The 23,018-nt window shown below is 38.1% G+C and overlaps 1 protein-coding gene across 1 annotated transcript in view; it reads right to left on the bottom strand.

The window, feature by feature from the left end:
* Positions 1 to 8,511: 8,511 nt before the first annotated feature.
* LOC128736848 (homeotic protein labial-like) overlaps positions 8,512 to 23,018 on the bottom strand; it is a 56,503-nt gene continuing 41,996 nt past the window's right edge. The window contains exons 2-4 of the mRNA XM_053831345.1: positions 15,467 to 15,556; positions 8,783 to 8,958; positions 8,512 to 8,718 (exon numbers count right to left, since the gene is read on the bottom strand). Coding sequence (XP_053687320.1) covers positions 8,512 to 8,718; positions 8,783 to 8,958; positions 15,467 to 15,556 — 473 coding nt within the window. The remainder of the gene's footprint in view (positions 8,719 to 8,782; positions 8,959 to 15,466; positions 15,557 to 23,018) is intronic.

Raw genomic sequence — 23,018 nt, 5'->3', positions numbered from 1 at the left:
AGCTATATTTTACGACCAATTTCCGTGGACTAAGGAACATGCGCCGGAACAGCTAATCATCCCTTCCAATGCCTGCTAATCATACGGAATCGGGAAGGATGAATAGTAGCTCCAGCGCGCGGCTTTCACCGGAAATTGGCGTAACTAATGGTCCGTTTTAATAGAATCTAGACCAGGTTGATGTCCTGAAGGTAAAATTTATACCTATAAAAAAGGATTTCTGTCTGTCTGTCTGTCCCTATGTTCCTTTTAGAATCGAAAACTACTGAACCGATCGGCGTGAAAATTTGCATATAGAGGTTTTTGGGGCCAGGGCAGGTTCTTATGATGGTTAGAGACCCCTCCTCCCACTAAGAGGGGGGGGGGGCTCCCATACAAATGAAACACAAATTTCTGCATAACTCGAGAATTAATCATGCAAATGGAACAAAATTTTACTGTGGGTCTTTTTGGAGACAAGAATTTTTTCTATGGTGAATTGAGACCCCTCCCCACTTTAGGAGGTGATTTGTGACCCCTCCCCCCTTTATTTATTTTATTCTGTTACAAAATTTCATTTTATTCTGTTACAATTTTATTCTGTTACAAAAAACACGGGTACGCTCACAGCCGTACCGTGACATTGTGGCCCCCTTGGCGAAGACTCGATTCAGTGCTCCCTCGTTTCTTAAATCAGTGTTTTATGTTTATTATTTTTGATAAGATTTTACACCACCAACCAGATGCTGAATCTGCACTAAATTCTGAACCACAGTTTTAATCAGATTTTGTTCCAAATTTTGGAACCAATTTAGACTAGATTCTGGTCCGGATTTTGGATCACATTTTAGGACTAAATATCGGACCATATTCTGAACCAAAACTAGATTTTGGGCCTGGGCTACATTCTGGTTCACAATTATTTTCATTAGACCCCTTTTTGAGTAAAATTTTGGACCAGATTCTGGAACCTGGGACCAGGTTATAAACCAGATTTTGGACCTATTTTTTGGGGTCAGTTCTGGATCATGTGCAGATTTTGGGTCACAGTTTTTTGGTCAGTTTTTAAACCACCTACCAGATTTTGAACCACATTTTCATCAGATTTTTCTATCAAATTTTGTTCCAGATTTTGTGACAAATTTTGGGACAGATTTGAACTAGATTCTGAACCAGACTACCAGATGGCCCAAACCTAAGGCCATATTTTAGACCAGATTTTGGATCTGAATCGGATGTTTGACCTCCATCAGATTCCACATTTTTAACCACATTGTTATCATATTTGGAACAAGTGTTGGATAATACATTGGACCACATTTTTGAACAGATTTTAGATCAGAGGTGGGACCAGATTTTGAACCACTTGCTAGACCAAGATCATATGTTGGAGCTTCTTCTTCTTCTTCAGCAGCATAATGCCGGGGTGGCTCGTGCTGTTTCAAGCACTCGTCTCCATTCAACTCGGTCTTGGGCCACTCGTCGCCAATTACCTAGCCGTCTCAGATGTCGCTAATCGCTTTCGACCTGGTCGAGCCATCGTGCACGTTGGGCCCCCCTGTTCCTGGTGCCGGTGGGGTTGTTGAAGAGGACTATTTTCGTCGCACTGTCGTCCGGAATCCTTACGACGTGTCCGGCCCACCGTAGCCTGCTAACTTGCGCTAGATATACGATGGGAGTCTCCCCAAGCAGTGCCTGTAGCTCGTGATTCATACCCCTCCGCCACTCTCCGCTTTCAGTTTGTACTCCGCCAAATATCGTCCGCAGCACTTTCCGCTCAAACACGGCAAGGGCGCGTATGTCCTCCGTAAGCAGCGTCACGGCTTCAAGTCCATAAAGAACTACCGGTCTGATAATGGTTTTGTACATTGTAAGCTCCGTGCGGCGGCGTATGCTTCCTGATCGTAGCGTTTTACGAAGGGTAAAGTAGGCCCGATTTCCTGCTTGAATGCGTCGCTGGATCTCCTTACTAGTGTTGTTGTCCGCGGTCACCAGCGATCCCAAATACACGAACTCCTCTACCACTTCTAGTTCGTCGCCGTCAACGGTTACCGTCCGTGGGAGGCACGCGTTTGTTTCCTTTGAGCCTCTTCCTTTCATGTATTTGGTCTTCGACGCAATTATTTTTAGCCCAATTCTCCTAGACTCCGCTTTCAGTCTGGCGTAGATTGCCTCTGCCGTCGCAAAGTTCCTGGCAATGATGTCGAAGTCATCTGCAACGCCTAGAAGTTGGCTACTCTTGGAAAAAATCATGCCTCTTGTTTCGATGCCCGCTCGTCGGATCACCCCCTCAAGAGCGATGTTGAACAGCATGCAGGATAGACCGTCACCTTGTCTCAACCCTTGTCGCGTCTCGAAGGGACTCGAGAGTGTCCCAGAGATGCGTACGAAACACATCACTCGATCCAATGTAGCTCTGATCAGTCGCGTCAGTTTGTCCGGAAAACCGTATTCGTGCATTATCTGCCATAGCTTGTCTCGATCGACTGTATCGTATGCTGCTTTGAAATCAATAAAGATGTAATGCGTGGGCACGTTGTACTCCCGACATTTCTGCAAGATCTGTCGGATAGTAAAAATTTGGTCCGTAGTTGCGCGAGCCCCCATGAAACCCGCCTGATAATTCCCTACGAAACCTTGTGCTATCGGTGACAGCCGGCGTAACAGGATCTGGGAGAGTACCTTGTAGGCGGCGTTCACCAGCGTAATACCACAATAGTTGCAGCAGTCTAGCCGATCACCCTTTTTGTAGATGGGACAAACCACTCCTTCCATCCATTCCTCCGGTAGCTTTTCCTCCTCCCAAATCATCGAAATAACCCAGTGTAGAGCCTTTGCTAGCGTTTCTCCGCCATGTTTATAAAGCTCTGCCGGTAGGTGGTCCTTCCCAGCGGCTTTATTGGTCTTCAGCAGCCTGATTTCTCGTTTGACTTCTTGGAGATCAGGTGCTAGCACATCACTATCTTCCATGGGCGCTCCTAGGTTAATTTCCGTTCCGCCTCCTTCTGCGACTTCGCCATTGAGATGTTCATCGAAGAACCATACCATACTGTGCGAAATGCAGGTATGGTCCATTTTGCCCAATTCACCCCTAAATACATAGTAAAACCTAATCAGAGCGATTAAAACTAATTCAAATAAAGGGGGATAAACTCGAATAGTACCAGTTTACTCGAAAGACATCAAGAGAGTTGTTTGTCATCGATTTAGTAGCGTGATGAATTCACAGAAGTTTCAGGAGAAGTTTATCAATATAACACTGCGCACCTTTTCAAAACAAATTTATTCAGAAAAAATTCAGAACACACTAAAATGATCAACTTTGGTGAATATAATAACTATCTATCTATCGCTAGTGGCGAGATATAATGATTTATTTAAAAAGTACACTTAAAAATCAATTCTGTACAATAACTCCGCATCCAATTAATTTATTGCCTTCACCTGTTCTCCGAAGTTATTCAATATGATAAAACACACATTTTTTTAAAGGTTGTTTTTGCCTTTGAGCTAGTTTTAATTACTTTAATTGAGTTATCTATGTATATGGGGGTGAATTGACAAAATGGTCTATTCTTGCATTTCGCACAGTATGAAATAGATGGAATTTGATTTGGATGATTCTTCTGATGTTTTGGCAAAATTTGGAAGCTATTTGAGCTCGTTTTACGGGCGGCATATAAGTTTTCATACTGTTTAATTAGCTTTTATCATGATTTTTGGGGAAAATGGACCATTTCCCGAAGTCTGCGCAGGACGAAACCATCACCAATCGATTTTCCCGCATTTTTTTACAGAAGAATAGGTATCTTGTAAAATTCCAAACCAGCGGCTTCTAATACTTGGGATTACGAGCTCGTTTTTTGCCCATTGTGCGTTGGGTCACGTTTTTTCTTTCGTTTTTCTTTTATCCATACCAATTATGCTTTTTCTCTTGCGTTTTTCTTCTTTTCTATCCCGTTTGTCGAATTTTTGTCTTTTTATTTCCGTCATACTCATTCCGTTTTTTCTCCTTTTGTATCATTTTTCGCCTTTTTTGCTTGAAAATCGTTGAGCTATTAAACTCATTATGACCCAGATATACCTGAATTTGGACCAAATAAAATGGAGTTGTGTAACCCATCATATTATGGCTCGAATGTGTCGGGAAACGCAAAATCACCATTTGGAATGGTTTTAAGTTCAAAATTTTCTTTGTTTTGATATTTTATCCTCTTTGATTCAAACTACAAAGTTGTTTTCATGTATAATTTTTGATTTTGTGATAGACTTTACATATTTATACGATTCAAAACTTCATTCGTTTTCATTCGTTTTCATTTGTTCATTTTTGTTTGGTGAAGACAACGCTCAACGTTTGATCAGTAATCGAATAATTTGAAAATTTTCTTTTACCGTGAACGCACGGAAAAGAAAAAATGCTGTTCAAATATTACGAACACCTCCGCCATTATGGCTCGTAAAAAGCTGGATAACTGCTTTCTTCTGCTTGAAGAGCCAGGTCGTCACAGGACAATCAGCTGATATTAACTCCATTCGTAGGATTCGTTATGTATTTGTTCGACGATCGTTCAGTCGAGATAAGGGTTCCAACAACGTTCCAAAGCGCATTAGACTTATGACGATTTTCGCGATGGCACAGTTTTGTTTGCAATTTATTGTAGATTTAATTACTTTCATTTGGTAAGCACTTAAAATTTTAATAAAAAATCACTTTACTTTTAGCAAAAGGACTTTTAGTCCTCCCTAAAATGTTTTATTCGGTCACCTACGTTTTCGAACGAGACTTCAGATTGGTTAAATTTTAGTAATTTTTCGATAAAATCGGCCGCGGATCGGTGGTGTATCGTTGTGCAGTTTTTCGATGCGGTTTACTTTCAGGACATCAACTTGGTCTAGGTTCGGTTTTTAGCAATAAAAACGGTTGTTAAAAATCTTCTTTCATTTCTAATGAGCAAACGTTCCAGCTTACTGATTTAATTGAATCATTTGAAATCATTGCTGAACTTCGATTTCATTACTATTTCGTAGGTATGCGCGAATTGCGCAGGTCTAGTCACCAGCACAATTGACTTTTGTGTGAGTAATTTGGGTTTATCTCGTTTTTTTCGTTCTAATATAGTCTAGTCTCATAGGGCAAGCAAAGAAATGGCTTTCATGAGATTGTCTTTTTCAATTTGGGCGCGATCTTTTCTATCACGTTTGTATTTAAATAATAATAGATGTTATGCGTATTGATGATGACCTTTTTGATAATCCTGATTTTTATCCTTCATCCAATCACTTAGTCTCCAAGTAATTATTTACTTACTTTGGGATCATGTCCGCCGTTCCGGCAGAACAAAGGCATGAAATAACAGATAGCGGCGTCGCCATGAGCCTCTACGTCTGCCTCTTTTTCGTTAATGTTGTGGATTGCAGTCGGGTGCTTCTCTGTAGATTTCATTCTAGAATTTCTGTTCCTATCAGCCCGTTGCTGACATTGACGATGCAGTTCCTCGTCGGATATCCAGTCGTCAGGTCACCAGGCACGAATTATATATCGCAGGGAGCGATCGATATAAATATCTGTAGTTTTTGCGTTGTCTCCGTTGAGACACCTATAGTCTGTAATGTATACCCACTACAATTTCAATTATTTCTGTTTAGGAAAAAAGCAACAGTGCTTCCCTGTCCCAACAGGTCATTATTTTCTTTGTTTTTTCTGAACCTAGACAAATATGATGTCCTGAAAGTAAATCGTACTAGAAAAGTTCGTAACGGTTCCCTCACTTTCAGCGATTTTATGAATATCATGTAATAATGCAGTCAAATCTGGAATCTTATCTTTGCTTTGTTCCCCAGGACCACAAATTTATAACGTTAGTTAGACGAGGTCGAGATTAACTTTTCCACATGTATGATTTTTATCAGTTTCTTAAAACAGTTTTCACATCAAATTTCAATTTTGAATAAATTCTTACAGTATATCGACATAATCGGTTGAAGGGAAAGGATGGTTGCGCTCTTTTCTTTAACGGTTTCAGGACATCAAGGTTCAATGTTGAAATGACAAAATCGATTAAGCGAGGAGATAGCTTTCACTTAGACGAAACTATCTACTTTCAGGACATCAACTTGGTCTTGACTGAAGTTTTTGGTGCGTCTTAGTGGAATAATGAAATTAAAGGAAAACTTTCCCGCAATTAGAAGTACTTACGCGACAGGTACCTCTTGCAAATATGATATCATTGTGCAAGTCAACTCTACAATCCTTGGCTCCATACCGGATCTAATTGTAGAACCACCGTTTCAAAAAAAATATTAATATTAATTCCTGACCGCATTTCAAGGTCAAAGACTAAAAACACGAGTTTGGTCTATATTGGAAACGACCAAAATGGTTGAAGTAATTAATACGAAAATATTTCGTGTTTTGCTATGCTCCAACAGGGAAAATATAAGTGTGAATATAGTACGGTCAAAGCGGGAGCCTGCAAGTGAGGAATATCGTGCTATCAACGCATAAAATTATGAAGAGTTCTATAAGAAACTTTCATTAGCGTTCACTTGTGTGTAGCGTACCCATGAGTTTTGAAACTGAAAGAAATCTTCAATTATTTCTGTGAAATTCCTAAATTCGTATAACTACGGATAAATCCGTAGATCTGGCATCACTGGGTACAACGACAATGGCGTCGTTGTGATGCCCCCCAAGTAGTGGCTTTCGGGAAATGATTTTCCAGCACGGTATCCGCGTTTCGGATGTTTGAGCTTGAAAATATAAAGAGTAATTTATTTCCTTTACACTAAAATATACACGTTTTGTAACAGTTGCTTACTTGTATTTACCTCTAATAATCACTACGATCTATATTAATTTAGGAGGAACATTCGATGTTGATTTTTTACTTTTACTTAGTTTTAGTTTTCTTTTCTTTTTCATAGATATATATCCTATTCTATATTTGACTGCTCTCATTCTTTCGATTACTTGCAAACACTTTAAGCTATTTTTGGTATTTGATTTCTGTTTTGTAAGTCAATAAATAATAAAATGAACAGTAGCCTCTGATGACAATGGTACAACAAAAAAAAGACGAAAACTAAAGGCTGCAGAAATGGTCAGTCGGTTATCGCATTTACTACTGATTCTTTGGTGTTGAAACTTTTTTGCCAAACAAGGTTTGAGGGAATATGTACTAATATTTTCCATGAAGGTTGAAGTAGACAAAGTCAATGAAAGGGAGCGAAATGATTTTTCTAGACAAATCTAACTGTACAAAGCGTGGATCCTTTTGGAAATGCATGTAAAAGACACTCAACAAAGGAACGTTTATTATTTTCATTTTGCCAACGACTTGCTTGATTTGATGGTGGTGACAAGTTTTCAAATATTGTATAATATACCTCATAACTTCTATTATCAATCTCGGAAAAGATTTGGTAGAGTTGTTTCGGTATTTTTCCGGAAAAATGCACACACAATTAGTTAATTTTAACATAAAATTTACGTTTTTGGGTTTCACTAGTTCGAGCAAAAGTGGCTAAAAATGTACGTTATGATCATAAAAGTAAGTTCAGTGTTTTGCATGTATTTATCTTTATAAGTAAATTTTTGTCCGATCAAGATAAGTTTTATATTTATTTTATGCAGAGTTGAAAGAATAATTCATTCAATAAATAAACGGGTGGGATTTGATTGACATGCTCCTAGGATTTGGCACATTTTGTTGAGATAAAAAATTTTTTTTGTAAAATTCAGAGCAAAATATATGTAACGCAGGTTATTTCATGTTTGGAGAACGTATTTTTTATGTTAAGTACTGAGAAAAACGATAACTTTTACACCCAAACAACAAAAATGCACCTGAATTATGGGTTTTATTTTAATAAACGACTTTGGCGCTCCTCAAAAAACACCCATCCTTGTTGCAATTTTGTGTTAATTGTTGTGCAAGAACTGTGAATCAACCAGCCCTCACAAGCCACTTGGTACAATGCCATTTGACATACTTGCCATTACTTTACGCCATATGGGGTAGCAGCCGATTGTTTTCATGCATTCAAAAAAATAAGTTTTAATATAAAAAAGTATTCAAGCAGTTCAAACAGTTGAACTGCTTTGAATTTTCACCACTGAAAAACTGCAACAAATTTGTAAAAAGAAGGGAAGATTAAACGAACAACTTATTCAAACCGACTTTTGTTCTACAATAAATTTGATTTCTAGCAACCAAATATTACTAAACTGTGTTCGATCAACTATCAAAGTGAATGGATAACCTACAAATTGTAAACCGTAAAGCAATGCTTCACTTTCGATAAAGTTCAACATTCAACCGAGGCTGTTTGAATTTCCCGAAAAAGCCACCAAATGTCACCAGAGGCCGAGTTAAATTTTGTCATTCAACTGCTGGAACAAAAGTGTGTAAACGAAAAACAAAAACGATACGATTAATCATACGGAACCACAGGAGGAGGACGCACCAACACCGCCGCCGCCGCCGCCGCCACCGTTGCTGGCACCGCAGCAACGCTGTTGCACGGATATTATAAAGTCGCCGATTCTCGACTATTGTCATTGCTCTCGCCGTTGTTGTTTTGAGCCTTTCCTGTTGTGCCGCCGCCCTCGCTGGTCGGACAACCGGCGGCGCTGGCGATAGCTTTCGGAGACGGACACTGAGCTTCGCTGGGCACCAAGCCCTCCTTGATTCGTTTTTTCTGCTTCATTCGACGGTTTTGGAACCAAATTTTCACCTGAAAAAAATTAATTCCGATTAAAAGCTGCTTTAGGGTAGATGGATGATAAATTCACCCTCACCTGAGTTTCGTTCAAATGCAGGGAATTTGCAATCTCTATCCTCCTCGCTCGCGTTAGATATTTGTTGAAGTGAAATTCCTTCTCTAGTTCGGTTAGCTGTTTGTTGGTGAAGTTTGTGCGTCCCGTACTGGTGCTGTTCATCAGGAAACTCGTTTGATGCGGTGAGGTGGCGACTGCTGGAAAAAATCAGGAGTGTAGATAGAAGCGTTAATCAAATTGTAGATATCTAGCATATTAATGATGATGGTCCGGACAACAACAAAAAGTAATAAACTACAAGGTATACAGCCCTAAGGGTTGTAAGGAAATTAGAATTTCATTTGTATAGGAGCCCCCCCTGTTAAAAGGCGGATGGGTCTCAGTACACCATAAAAAATTGCTGCCTTCAAAAACCGCCACATGCCAAATTTGGTTCCATTTGCTTGATTAGTCCTCGAGTTTTAGGAAAATTTGTGTTTCCCCCCCTCTTACGCCCTCCTTAAAATAGCTCTCTAACCCTTTCTTTAGAATTGCTGGTCATTTTATCTATCCAACGACTTATAAAATGTTCATTTAAACGTTTCACTTCTATTTTCGTTTTCACAAAGTGCTACCCTGTTCCAGTATAGTAAGCAAAGACGTAGTCCTACGTCCAATTGAATTTAAAATCCCTTCTTTTCGTTTTCAGTTTCCGTCTTTTTTATTCTCGGTTTTTCGTTTCAGTTTATTCCGTTTTTCCTCTTTTTGATGCTCGATTTTTTTCATTTTTTCTGCCACGTTTATTCTGTTGTTGGCTCCCTTTTTCTTTTTTCTCTTCGGTTTCTGTTTGCCGCTTTTTTATTTCCCGATTTTCGTCCTATTCACTTCCGTTTTATCTTTATCTTTAATCCATTACTCCTATTTTTCACTTCTTCGTTTTCTGTTTCATTTTCGCATTTTTCGTCCCAACTTTCTGCTTTTATTTATTTATTTATTTACATAATCCATCGGACAAGGTGTCTACATGAATACTTAATATGAAAAACTAGATCCAAGTATGCATATTATATCCCGTTTGACCTCTGTTACCCGTTTTTCTAATTGCCTCTGTTGATTTTCTTCTCTCTCGCTATTCTTCTTTGCCCTTTAGGTTTCTCTTTGTTTTCTGTTACGTATTATCTTTCTCGTCCTGTTGTCCCTCTTTTTCTCTCTCGTTTTTCTTTCATTCTGCTGTTCTGCAGTTTCCTCTTTCTCTATTTCTTTTCGTTTCCTTTCCTGTCCCGTTTTTCGGCCTTTTCCTTTGTTCTGATTTTCTTCCGTTACGTTTTTCCTCTTTTTATACTTTTTTTACCTTTGTTTACCTCGTTTTCCATCCTTTTTCGAAGTTTTTCTTTCTGGCGGTTCCGGTTCACGTGTCTTTCCCGCTTTTAAACTCCTTTTCTATCTCGTTTTTCGTTTTCATCGGTTCCGTTCTTTCTCTTATGTCCTGCATTTTCCCTGTTTTCTGTCATGTTCTGTTTTTCGTTTCCGTAACACAAAAGGGTGTTCAGTTTTCTTCTGTTCTCGTTTTACCATTATCCTGCTCCCGTATTTCTTTTTTTTTCTTTTCTTTCTCGTTTTGACGTAGGACTACGTCTTTGTATACTATACTGGGACTGGGTAGCACTTTGTAAAAACGAAAAATAGAAGTGTAACGTTTGAATGAAATATTTCAAACGCTAATAGCTACTATACTACTGAACGAAACATAACAGTAAATATGTCGTTGGATAGATAAAATGTCCAGCAATTTTATAGTAACATATTAATAATCATTTTTTATACGCTAAATAGTGAAAATGTGTGTAAAGTTTTAAGGTCCAATTTTCCCATACATTTCCCTTGCGATCGCCTAGCTTCACAGGCACGGACGACAATTAGATACACCAAAGGATTTGGTGGATCCAAATGATAACCTTTGAGACCACTTTGTAAGCCACACCCCTTTTCCAATCCCATTGGCAACATCGATGGCTATTGACGGCAACACCGACCCCGAAGACAAGCGGAATCAGCGGGCAATGGCCAACGTGAATCCCACACGATGCACTTTACGTTACATTTTGCATTACCCCCATCGCAGACATGCGAAATTGTTCGATAGCTTGCTCAATCAGTGTCGGACAACCATTTAAGCAGCAGCAGCCGATAAGGTTTCCTCCACCACCTACACTAGCTTACAAGTAGCAGCGCCATAGCCAGTGACTATAAAATGGTACACTTGGTTCGCCGCCTGCTCATTTATCGCACGATCGCACTGACGGACGGTAAGTATCTATCATCGACGGCTATTGGTGGCGAAACCAACGGCATTTGGCGGCAACACCGACAGCAATTGGAGGTAAAAACGATGGCATTTTGGCGGCAACACCGGCAATTGGATGCAAATCCAAGGACTTTTGCGGCAATTAATGGCAATTCGAGGCATACCCGATGGCATTTTGGCGGCAGTTTCAATGGCAATTATCGCAAACCAACACTGAAGGCAAATGGAAACGAATCGACTGCAAATTCAGCAGCAGGCCATTGTGGTCTTAAACAGTTCTTATAAGAACTATAGTAATTGAAGAATGGTTAACGTTCCATTTTGCGTTATACCATGGTAAACATGGGAATTGCTTGCTCAATCAGCGTCGGATAATCATTTGCGCAGCAGCAGCAGTCGATCTGGTTTCCCCCAACACCTACACTAGCTTACAAGTAGCAGCGGCAGTGCCAGTGTCACTGGCCCAGTGACTATAAAATAGCACACTTGGTTCGCCGTCTGCTCATTTATCGCACGATTGCACTGACGGACGGTCAGTATTTACCGACGACGGCTATTGGTGGGGCAACACCAGTAATTGGCGGCAACGCCGATGGCAAATGGAGGCAAAAACGATGGAATTTCGGCGGAAACACCGGCAATTAGAGGCAAACCAACGGCTTGGGATGGCAATTGGTGGCAAGACCAAGGACATTTCGCGGCAACACCGGTTGTTAGTGGTAACATTAATGGCAATTGGAGGAAAAGCCGATGGCATTTTGGCGGCAACTTCGATCGTAATTATCGTAAAGCAACACTGATGGCAAACGAAAACGGAACGCCTGACTGGCAGTAAATTCAGCAGCAGGCCGTTGTAGTCTTAAACAGTTCTTATAGGAGCTATAGTAATTGAAGAATGGAAAGATTTTTCTACACTTTCTAAATGGTTAACGTTCCATTCGGATAATTATTTGAGCAGCAGCAGCCGATCTGGTTTCTCCCACACCTACAATAGCTTACAAGTAGCAACGGCAGTGCCAGTGACTATAAAATAGCACACTAGGTTCGCCGTCTGCTCATTTATCGCACGATCGCACTGACGGACGGTCAGTATTTTGATGAAACTAATCCATTTCTACTTTACAGTGATTTGGTATTTCCTATCACTCCTGTATTAGCGGGCAACCATCATCCTAGAGTCTAAAGGACCGAATAGCGACATCCATCTATATATTGGCAACAGTAATTATAGTACTGATTTTTTAAGAAGTGCTATCAGCTCAAACATAGTTCTTTTCAGGGCCACCAAACAATTTCAAACGGTTTTTTTCAAAACCACCATTGATTCAATGAAGAATTAAATCAAAATATTTCGCTCTTCTTTTACAAATAAACACTCAAACAATAATACTCACAGATACTCAAATATGCATATGCCATAAATGCAGTTTGCATTAGTCTTTGATCTAATGATCAGACATAAAGTTATACTTCATCGATTAAAACATGTTATCAATGTAAGGAGTATTATATGACACAGTCCTACGTCACCCTTTCGTACAACCCTTAGGGCTGTATACCTTGCAGTTTTTTCATCCTTTAGTGTCCAGTTTGTCTTCATTTTCTTTCTCGTTTTCCTTCGTTTTTCAAATTTTTATCTTGTTTTATTTTTTTCTTTTCTTTTCCGTTTCCGAAAAAGTTCTTTAATCCGCTGTTTTTTTCTGTCCCATTTTTTCATTTTTTACCCAACTTCTCCTGTTAAGCTCATTTTCCATTTTCTTTGTTGTCTCCGTTCCTCCTCTTCGATGTTAGTTTTTCGACCTTAACTCCTGAATTTCTTCTGTTCCGTTTTCCGTGTTGTTTCTTTCGTTTTACTTTGTTTTTAGGCCCATTTTTCCTCTGTTCCTTCTCGTTTTTTTGTCTGTTTTGTTTCGTCTTTTTCGGTCACAGTTTTCATCTGTTTTCGCTTTTCAACTCCCTTTCTATCTTGTTTTTCATTTTTGTCTGTTCCATTCTTCCTCTTATTATGTCCTGCTTTTCATCATTTTCTGTTTTCTGTTTTATCCTTTATGTCTTCCGTTTTCATTTTTTCTCCATGGTTTTTTCCGTCTCGTTTTTTTTCTTGTGTTTTAATTTCTCCATTTTCCCGTATTTTCGCTCTTTTCTGGTCCGTTTTTCCCTCTTTTTTGTTCGGTTTTTCTCCTTTTCTGTCAAGTTTATCCTTATTTTCTTCCTCGTTCTTCTATACTATTGCCATCTTTTCTCTCATTTTGTTTTTGTCACTTCACTTTTGCTATGAAGTTTCCTCGTTTTTTTGCCTCGTTTCCCCTCTTTTTCTCTTCCATTTTCTTCTCTAGCAGTTTTCCTCTTCTTCTATCTATATCTTTTGGCTTGAAACTAAACTTGAAATTCAATTTATAGGTGGTCTTGAAACAATGAAATTTCTGAAAATCGGCAAAAAAATCTCTTGCGATTTTTTTATTCTTTTCGTTGTTTTTTGCATGAAAAATAACGTACAGTCAGTCCACAATCATGAGTCTCACACAATATTGGGTCATTTTAGCTTTATCTACCGATTAATGCGTGAATATTATAAGGCCCATACAAATTTGAAAAAAAGTTAATGTCAACCCCCCCCCCCCCTTTTGAAAATCTTCGAAATGTGAAAGGGCAAAAAAATAAAGTGTCATATTAGTTTATTGCATTTTTTAGTGACAAGCGGATTTTTTCACAGTTCAATGAGTTTACATCTTTAAATTATGCAATATGTGCTAAGTTATAGTTATCTCGTTAGTCTCGATTAACTTTCTTTCACCAACTAAGCTTTCTGATTCTGCTGCAAGTCACAGCTTGATTCCATTTTAATTTACCTAGAATTAGATGGAGGCAACAATCAATTAAACAATATATTAGTGAAATTTGGTACCGCTTTTGATGGAGATATTCCGATTTTTGAATTGCAGTGGGATTTTTTTTACCTCAAAGGTACTAAATAAGATAAAAATAGAAACACAATTTTTCGGGTTTTTGGGGCTCAAAATTAGTCGTTTTACTCCGTAATGTCCAAGTAACTACCCTAATTTTGGAGGTAGGGGACGTAAACGATACAGTTTTTACCATTCATTGGATGCATGCAGGATGTCACTGAACTGTTCGAAACTTGAAAATTTCGAAACGGTGTGCATCCTTAATATACAAAGGAGAGATCTGATATTCACTAAAAGGTTGACCAAGAAACGTGAACAGCTTCAGAGATTTATTTTCTTAAAATATGTCGATAGCACAACGTAAGTGTTCCAAGTAATAAAGTGGCAGGGATTTGAACTAGTAAGTGACACGGATTTCGATTATTAAAAAAGCAAGGTAACTAACCGAGTGACACGGAGGTTCAAAACAAAATGAAGGTCAAGTTATACGTTTGTGGCTCTCTAAGGTGATCCTTTGGCACTCCACTATTATCAAACTGCTTCTTCTCTACCAAGATGCTTATTTTATGTGCTTGGGTCGAAAAATTTTGAAGTTTGAAAGGGTTGAACTAAAATTTAAGTACTGTACAAAATATTTGTATTAAATTTTAATAATATGGAAAAATAAACGATGGTTTCTTCTCTTTTGTTTGCTAATTGAAGGTTTTATGTTATTATTTTTTTCTTGCCCCCCCCCCCTCCTCAACCATATTTTGAGACCAGGACATAAACTTTTTTTCAAATTTGTATAAGCCTAATAAGTGATTGATAAGTCTGAATTTAAATTTAATTAGCAATATGTGGAGTAAATATATCATTTTAATGTCCGCAGATGATGAGTGAAAGTCAGTAAGTAGCTCGAAACGTACGGACAGACTGGCACTTGAATATGAATTTATTTTTGCCGAAAACCGCCGATCACAAGAAGCAAACAATTTGAATTGCGGCGATCAACTCAATGGAACAATGCCCTGATTCGGAAACAAGCAAGGATGGTCCGATGACTTTGACTCAATTAAATTTTGATTCATTTGACAGTACCGTCTCAGTCGAGCAAAATTTGATAAAGTTATGTGTGGGACATTTGTAGATCTAGTTATTATCTACAATTTTACTGAATAAAGTTTTTCTGTATCTATTGTAAATACGGAGCTACAATGCTAGTACCTTACTAATAACTAAATGAACGTTCACTTAGTTACTAATAAGGTACTAGCATTGTAACACCGTGAATACAAAAGATACAGCAAAACTTTATACAGCAAAATTGTGGAAAACAACTAGTTCTACAAATGTTCCATATATAACTTTGTCAAATTTTGCTCGTCTGAGACGGTACTGTCAAATGAATCAAAATTGAGTCCAGGTGATCGGACCATCCCTGGAAGCAAGATGAAATTTTTGGAAGAAAGAGTTATACTTTCAATATGCAAAGCTATAGGAAATGTTGCACGTTCGATATGAAACGCTACTTACCTATATTAGGTTCCGTCAAACCTCTAAGAGGATCCACAACATGATGGTTGATATGAAATTCCGGTATAGTCTGTGAGGGTGGCTTTTGTACTGCAAGGAGAAGAAGAAAATGGAACTCGTTATCGAAAGAACTAATGACTTTAGATATAGAAATTGGCACGATCGGAATGTTGTCTTTCTTTTATTCGTGTATTTTAAAAACCTAGACCGATTACAGTTCGGTTCGATCGATGGATCCCCCAGCTTCAATTATCCTCCATTACCCTAGCTTTCGCTCTTTCGCCTTTCACACTTGAAAGTCCAAGTATTGTAATTGTACATCTTTAATTTTTAACTAGCTATATTTTACGCCAATTTCCGTAGGAGATAAGCTTAGCCGGAAAAACTAATTATTCCAAGCTAACACCAGCTAATCAAACAGTATCAACGAGGATGACTAGTAGCTCCAACGTGCGACTTTCACCGGAAATTGACGTGACTTATGGTCCGTTTCATTGGAATCTAGACCAGGTTGATGTCCTGAAGGTAAACTGTGTTTGTAAAAATGCGGTTCATTTTGAAAACGTAGGTTAATGCATCAATCGAAATAGTGTAAACCATCGAATCAGAAAAAGAATCACACTCGAAAGTCAAAGTATTGGAATTGTACATCTTAATTTTTAACGAGCTATATTTTACGCCAATTTCCGTAGGAGATAAGCTTTGCCGGAAACACTAATTATTCCTATCTGTACCAGCTAATCACACGGCATAGACGAGGATGACTAGTAGCTCCAACGTGCGACTTTCGACGGAAATTGACGTGACTAATTGTCCATTTTAATGGAATCTAGACCAAGTTGATGTCCTGAAGGTAAACTGTGTTTGTAAAAATGCGGGTCATTTTGAAAACGTAAGTCAATGCATCAATCGAAATAGTGTAAACCATCGGTGCAGAAGAGTTGTCGTTGTCACACTTGAAAGTCAAAGTATTGTAATTGTACATCTTAATTTTTAACGAGGTATATTTTACGCCAATTTCCGTGGCCAGATGACCACTCACCAGAGAAGTTAGCCATTCCCAGCCATTGATTACATCGAATTTGAAAATATATGGGCCAAAGCAACCATATACGGCGAAGTACACATTTTTTCAGCCGTGTACTTTCCTCCCGAACATGCTAATAAACAGTCTTATGAACTATTTTTCGAAGCAGTAGAAGACATTATTTCAAATATGGAACCCGAAGTAAAACTACGTATTTACGGCGACTTCAATCAGCGCAATGTGGACTTCATTGTAGACATTGACAATGAATCCATTTTGCTTCCAGTAGTAGGCGAAAATGAAACATTGCATTACATTTTTGACAAAATTTCACAATTTGACCTGCATCAAATAAATTCAGTCAAAAATAGTCAAAATGTTTATTTGGACTTACTTTTTACAAACTGCACAGACGACTTTGCTGTAAATGCTTCACTATCTCCCTTATGGAAGAATGAAGCATTTCACACAGCAATGGAATACTCAATTTTCACACACAATAGCTCTTACCCTACTGACTTGGAATATGAAGAAGTGCCGGAATATAACAAAGCAAATTTTATAGAAATTAAGCGTAGACTATGTACAACAGAATGGCAACATGTGTTTTGTACTGAAGGAAATGTCGACTATGAAGCAGAAAAATTCATCCTTTTCTTGAAGTGCCTTTTGCACGAAACTGTACCAATGAAAAGAAGAAGACGAAGTCAACATAGTAAATGGCCTGTGTGGTTCAACCCACATCTAAAAAGTCTTAAAAATAGAAAACAAAAAGCACACAAAAAATTCAAAAATGAAAACAATACCATTAACTTGAATAATTATCTCAATATTTGCGAAGAACTCAACTCGGCCACTAAAATCGCGTATGAAGAATATAATAGTAAAGTCGAAAATGAAGTCAAATCATGCCCAAAAAATTTCTTTAACTATGTAAATACTAAATAGAAAAGCAGTAATTTCCCATCCCAAATGAAACTTGACGGGCTTATTGGAAATAATGCTCATGAAATCTGCAACCTTTTCGCAAATTTCTTTCAAGAAGTATATACAACATTCACCGAAGAAGACCGCGAGCAGGAATATTTTTCATTTATCCCCGAATTTTCTAACGACATATCTGTCTCTCAACTATCAGAAATTGACGTATTTGAAGCACTCAAAGGCTTGAATGCGTCAAAAGGGCCGGGGCCTGACGGAATAGCACCCATATTTCTCAAAAACCTGGCCGAAGAACTTGCTACACCATTACAACGCCTATTTAACATGTCTCTGAAAAATGGAAAATTCCCGGAAATATGGAAATTTTCGTATTTAGTCCCTATCTTCAAATCAGGAACAAAATCAGACATCCGAAACTACCGTGGAATTGCCATTATCTCTTGCATTCCTAAACTATTTGAATCAATTATAAATGAAAAAAATTTTCAACAAGTAAAACACAAAATTACAAGTCAGCAACACGGCTTTTTTAAAGGCCGCTCTACTGCCTCAAATCTTCTGGAATTTGTAACTTTTACTCTTAATGCAATGGACAGTGGCAACCACGTAGAAGCTATTTACACGGACTTTAGTAAGGCATTTGACAGAATAGACATACCATTATTAATCTTCAAATTAGGCAAAATTGGAATAGAACCGAAGCTCTTGAAATGGCTTCAATCATATTTAACGGAACGTAAACAAATTGTTCGCTTTCAAAATGCCCTCTCGGACCCTATTCAAGTCACCTCTGGGGTTCCCCAAGGTTCCCACTTAGGGCCACTTCTTTTCATTTTGCACGTAAATGACATTTCCTACATACTTAACCACTCAAAAGTACTTGTATATGCAGACGACATGAAAATATATATGGAAATAAAAAATGCCCATGACGTCGCAGTATTTCAGAATGAAGTCAATGTATTCAACACTTGGTGCAACAAATCTTTACTAAACCTCAATGTAAAAAAATGTAACTCAATAGCATTTAGCAGGAAAATTCAAACTCCCTCTATTGACATATACTTAGGAAACAATATTGTACCAAAATGTAAAATTGTAAGGGATCTAGGAGTAATCTTAGACTCAAAACTAACATTTACAGAACATTACAATACCATTATTAACAAAGCAAATAGAATGCTGGGCTTTATCAAACGCTTCAGTCATAATTTCAAAGACCCATACACAATAAAACTTTTATACATTACATATGTAAGACCTATTCTGGAATATTGCAATATTGTATGGCACCCACAGACTGCGTTACACGAAGGACGCATTGAATCTGTTCAGAAACAATTTCTACTATACGCGCTTCGAAAACTTAACTGGACAGTATTTCCATTACCATCTTATGAAGCGCGCTGCATGCTTATCCATATACAAACATTTAAAGAACGTCGCGAACAAGCAATGCTTTACTTTATCAATGACATTACTTCTCAACGCATCCAGTCCGCAGATTTGCTTGCTCAATTAAACTTTTATGCGCCGAGTCGTAACCTTAGAACTAGAAAAATATTTATGGAAAAATCATATAAAACCAATTATGCGAAAAATGGACCAGTCAATAACATGATGCGCCTTTATAATCAAAATTGCGAAAGAATTGACATCACTATGTCCAGAATCCAAATTAAACTACGACTTAGCCATAGGAATAATGTATAGTATATAAGTAAACATTGTAATAACATTATTGTATGTAGTCTACAAATGCTTGACGAATAAAACAAACAAAATTGATGGGGACCACTAATTGCTCCAACTGCAGCTCACCGGAAATTGACGTGACTAATTGTCCATTTTAATGGAATCTAGACACCGCTGATGTCGTGAAGGTAAACTGTGCTTGTAAAAATGCGGGTCATTTTGAAAACGTAGGTCAATCCATCATTCGAAATAGTGTAAACAATCGGTGCAGAAGAGTTGTCACACTTGAAAGTCAAAGTATTGTAATTGTACATCTCAATTTTTAACGAGGTATATTTTACGCCAATTTCCGTGGCCAGATGACCATTCACCAGAGAAGTTAGCCATCCCCAGCCATTGATGGGGACCACTAATTGCTCCAACTGCAGCTCCCCGGAAATTGACGTGACTAATTGTCCATTTTGATGGAATCTAGGCCAGGTTGATGTCCTGAAGGTAAAACGTGTTTGTAAAAATGCGGCTCATTTTGAAAACGCAGATCAATGCATCAATCGAAATAGTGTAAACCATCGGTACAGAAGAGTTATCACACTTGAAAGTCAAAGTTTTATAATTGTACATCTTAATTTTTAACGAGGTATATTTTACGCCAATTTCCGTAGGAGATAAGCTTTGCCGGAAAAACTAATTATTCCAATCTGCACCAGCTAATCACACGGCATAGACGAGGATGACTAGTAGCTCCAACGTGCGACTTTCGACGGAAATTGACGTGACTAATTGTCCATTTTAATGGAATCTAGACCAAGTTGATGTCCTGAAGGTAAACTGTGTTTGTAAAAATGCGGCTCATTTTGAAAACGCAGGTCAATGCATCAATCGAAATAGTGTAAACCATCGGTGCAGAAGAGTTATCACCCTTGAAAGACGAAGTATTGTAATTGTACATCTTTAATTTTTAACGAGGTATATTTTACGCCAATTTCCGTGGCCAGATGACCATGCACCAGAGAAGTTAGCCATCCCCAGCCATTGATGGGGACCACTAATTGCTCCAACTGCAGCTCACCGGAAATTGACGTGACTAATTGTCCATTTTGATGCAATCTAGACCAGGTTGATGTCCTGAAGGTAAACTGTGTTTGTAAAAATGCGATTCATTTTGAAAACGTAGGTCAATGCATCAATCGAAATAGTGTAAACCATCGGTGCAGAAGAGTTATCACCCTTGAAAGACGAAGTATTGTAATTGTACATCTTTAATTTTTAACGAGCTATATTTTACGCCAATTTCCGTAGGAGATAAGCTTAGCCGGAAAAACTAATTATTCCAAGATATACCAGCTAAAAAAAACGGTATAAACGAGGATGACTAGTAGCTCCAACGTGCGACTTTCGCCGGAAATTGACGTGACTTATGGTCCGTTTTAATGGAATCTAGACCAGGTTGATGTCCTGAAGGTAAACTGTGTTTGTAAAAATGCGATTCATTTTGAAAACGTAGGCCAATGCATCAATCGAAATAGTGTAAACCATCGGTGCAGAAGAGTTATCACACTTGAAAGTCAAAGTATTGTAATTGTACATCTTTAATTTTTAACGAGTTATATTTTACGCCAATTTCCGTAGGAGATAATCATAGCCGGAGAAGCTTGTTGTCCCATGCAACACCAGCTAATCAAACGGCATCGACCAGGATAACCAGTAACTCCAACGTACAGCGGTCGATGGAAATTGACGTGACTAATTGTCCATTTTAATGGAATCTAGACCAGGTTGATGTCCTGAAGGTAAACTGTGTTTGTAAAAATACGGTTCATTTTGAAAACATAGGCCAATGCATCAATCGAAATAGTGTAAACCATCGGTGCAGAAGAGTTATCACACTTGAAAGTCAAAGTATTGTAATTGTACATCTTAATTTTTAACGAGCTATATTTTACGCCAATTTCCGTAGGAGATAAGCTTAGCCGGAAAAACTAATTATTCCAAGATATACCAGCTAAAAAAACGGTATAAACGAGGATGACTAGTAGCTCCAACGTGCGACTTTCGCCGGAAATTGACGTGACTTATGGTCCGTTTTAATGGAATCTAGACCAGGTTGATGTCCTGAAGGTAAAACGTGTTTGTAAAAATGCGGCTCATTTTGAAAACGTAGGTCAATGTATCAATCGAAATAGTGTAAACCATCGGTGCAGAAGAGTTGTCACACTTGAAAGTCAAAGTATTGTAATTGTACATCTTAATTTTTAGCGAGGTATATTTTACGCCAATTTCCGTAGGAGATAAGCTTTGCCGGAAAAACTAATTATTCCAAGCTAACACCAGCTAATCAAACGGTATCAACCAGGACGACTAGTAACTCCAACGTGCGACTTTCACCGGAAATTGACGTGACTTATGGTCCGTTTTAATGGAATCTAGATCAGGTTGATGTCCTGAAGGTAAACTGTGTTTGTAAAAATGCGATTCATTTTGAAAACGTAGGTCAATGCATCATTCGAAATAGTGTAAACCATCGGTGCAGAAGAGTTGTCACACTTGAAAGTCAAAGTATTGTAATTGTACATCTTAATTTTTAACGAGGTATATTTTACGCCAATTTCCGTGGCCAGATGACCATGCACCAGAGAAGTTAGCCATCCCCAGCCATTGATGGGGACCACTAATTGCTCCAACTGCAGCTCACCGGAAATTGACGTGACTAATTGTCTATTTTGATGGAATCTAGACCAGGTTGATGTCCTGAAGGTAAACTGTGTTTGTAAAAATGCGGTGCATTTTGAAAACGTAGGCCAATGCATCAAACGAAATAGTGTAAACCATCGGTGCAGAAGAGTTATCACACTTGAAAGTCAAAGTATTGTAATTGTACATATTTTATTTTTAACGAGCTATATTTTACGCCAATTTCCGTAGGAGATAAGCTTAGCCGGAGGAACTAATTATCCCGGATAATACCTGCAAAACATACGGCATCGACTGGGATGACTAATGGCTCCAGCGTGCGGCTTTCACTGGAAATTGACGCAACTAATGGTCCGTTTTAATAGAACCTAGACCAGGTTGATGTCCTGAAGGTAAAATATGTTTGTAAAAGTGCGGCTCATGTGGTCTCTTTTAGATCGATTGCATCGATCTGCTTTTAGAATTTTCTTTCCAAACTGAAGCTTCGTAAGTAAGCTTAGGTGATGGAGTGTAGCATTTTGAGTATTTTAGCTTAACAACATTAATACTTGATAGTTTATATGCTGAACTTTTGTGATTTAAATTTATTGGTATTTTTGTAAAAAGGGTAAAGTATCCATTCTGGGATAAGAAACATTCTTATCCTTAAAGTGTAATCCTTCGCTGTAAGAATTAGTACAAAATGTTACATTCGTTACGTTTTCCAACAAGACTTTAGTTGTGATTAAACACCAGTAGGTATCGTGAAACAAGCGAAATGAAAAACTTTTTCGAGGCGAAATACGTATCTGACGTGAATAACATGGAATTTAATCGGAAAAAGTTTTTCGTTTCTTCAATTTCCACTAAGACGCCCTAAAAACTTCAACCAGTAGGTATGCAGTATGAAATCATTCGAAGAAATAAAGTGGTTGCATTTTTTCCTGTTTACTTTCACGACATCAGCTTGATCTAGGTTCAATCGAAATAAATAGTTTCTGACCCATTGGATAGGGAAACGTGATTTATCCATAGTTCAACGAATTCAGGAATTTTGTACGAACCTGTCAATCTACGGTTTTTCATAAACTTTAAAGTAAATGTTAAAAAATCCACTCTTTTACATCACGGGTACGCTACATGTAGTGAATAATATCTCGGAAAGCATAACAATATTCTTAATGAGCAGACCGGTAAAAATGGCAGGGTAAAGACGAC

The sequence above is a fragment of the Sabethes cyaneus genome, chromosome 2, assembly GCF_943734655.1.
Source record: "Sabethes cyaneus chromosome 2, idSabCyanKW18_F2, whole genome shotgun sequence".
Taxonomy (NCBI): Eukaryota; Metazoa; Arthropoda; class Insecta; order Diptera; family Culicidae; genus Sabethes; species Sabethes cyaneus.
This window is presented reverse-complemented; position numbering and strand designations above follow the sequence as displayed.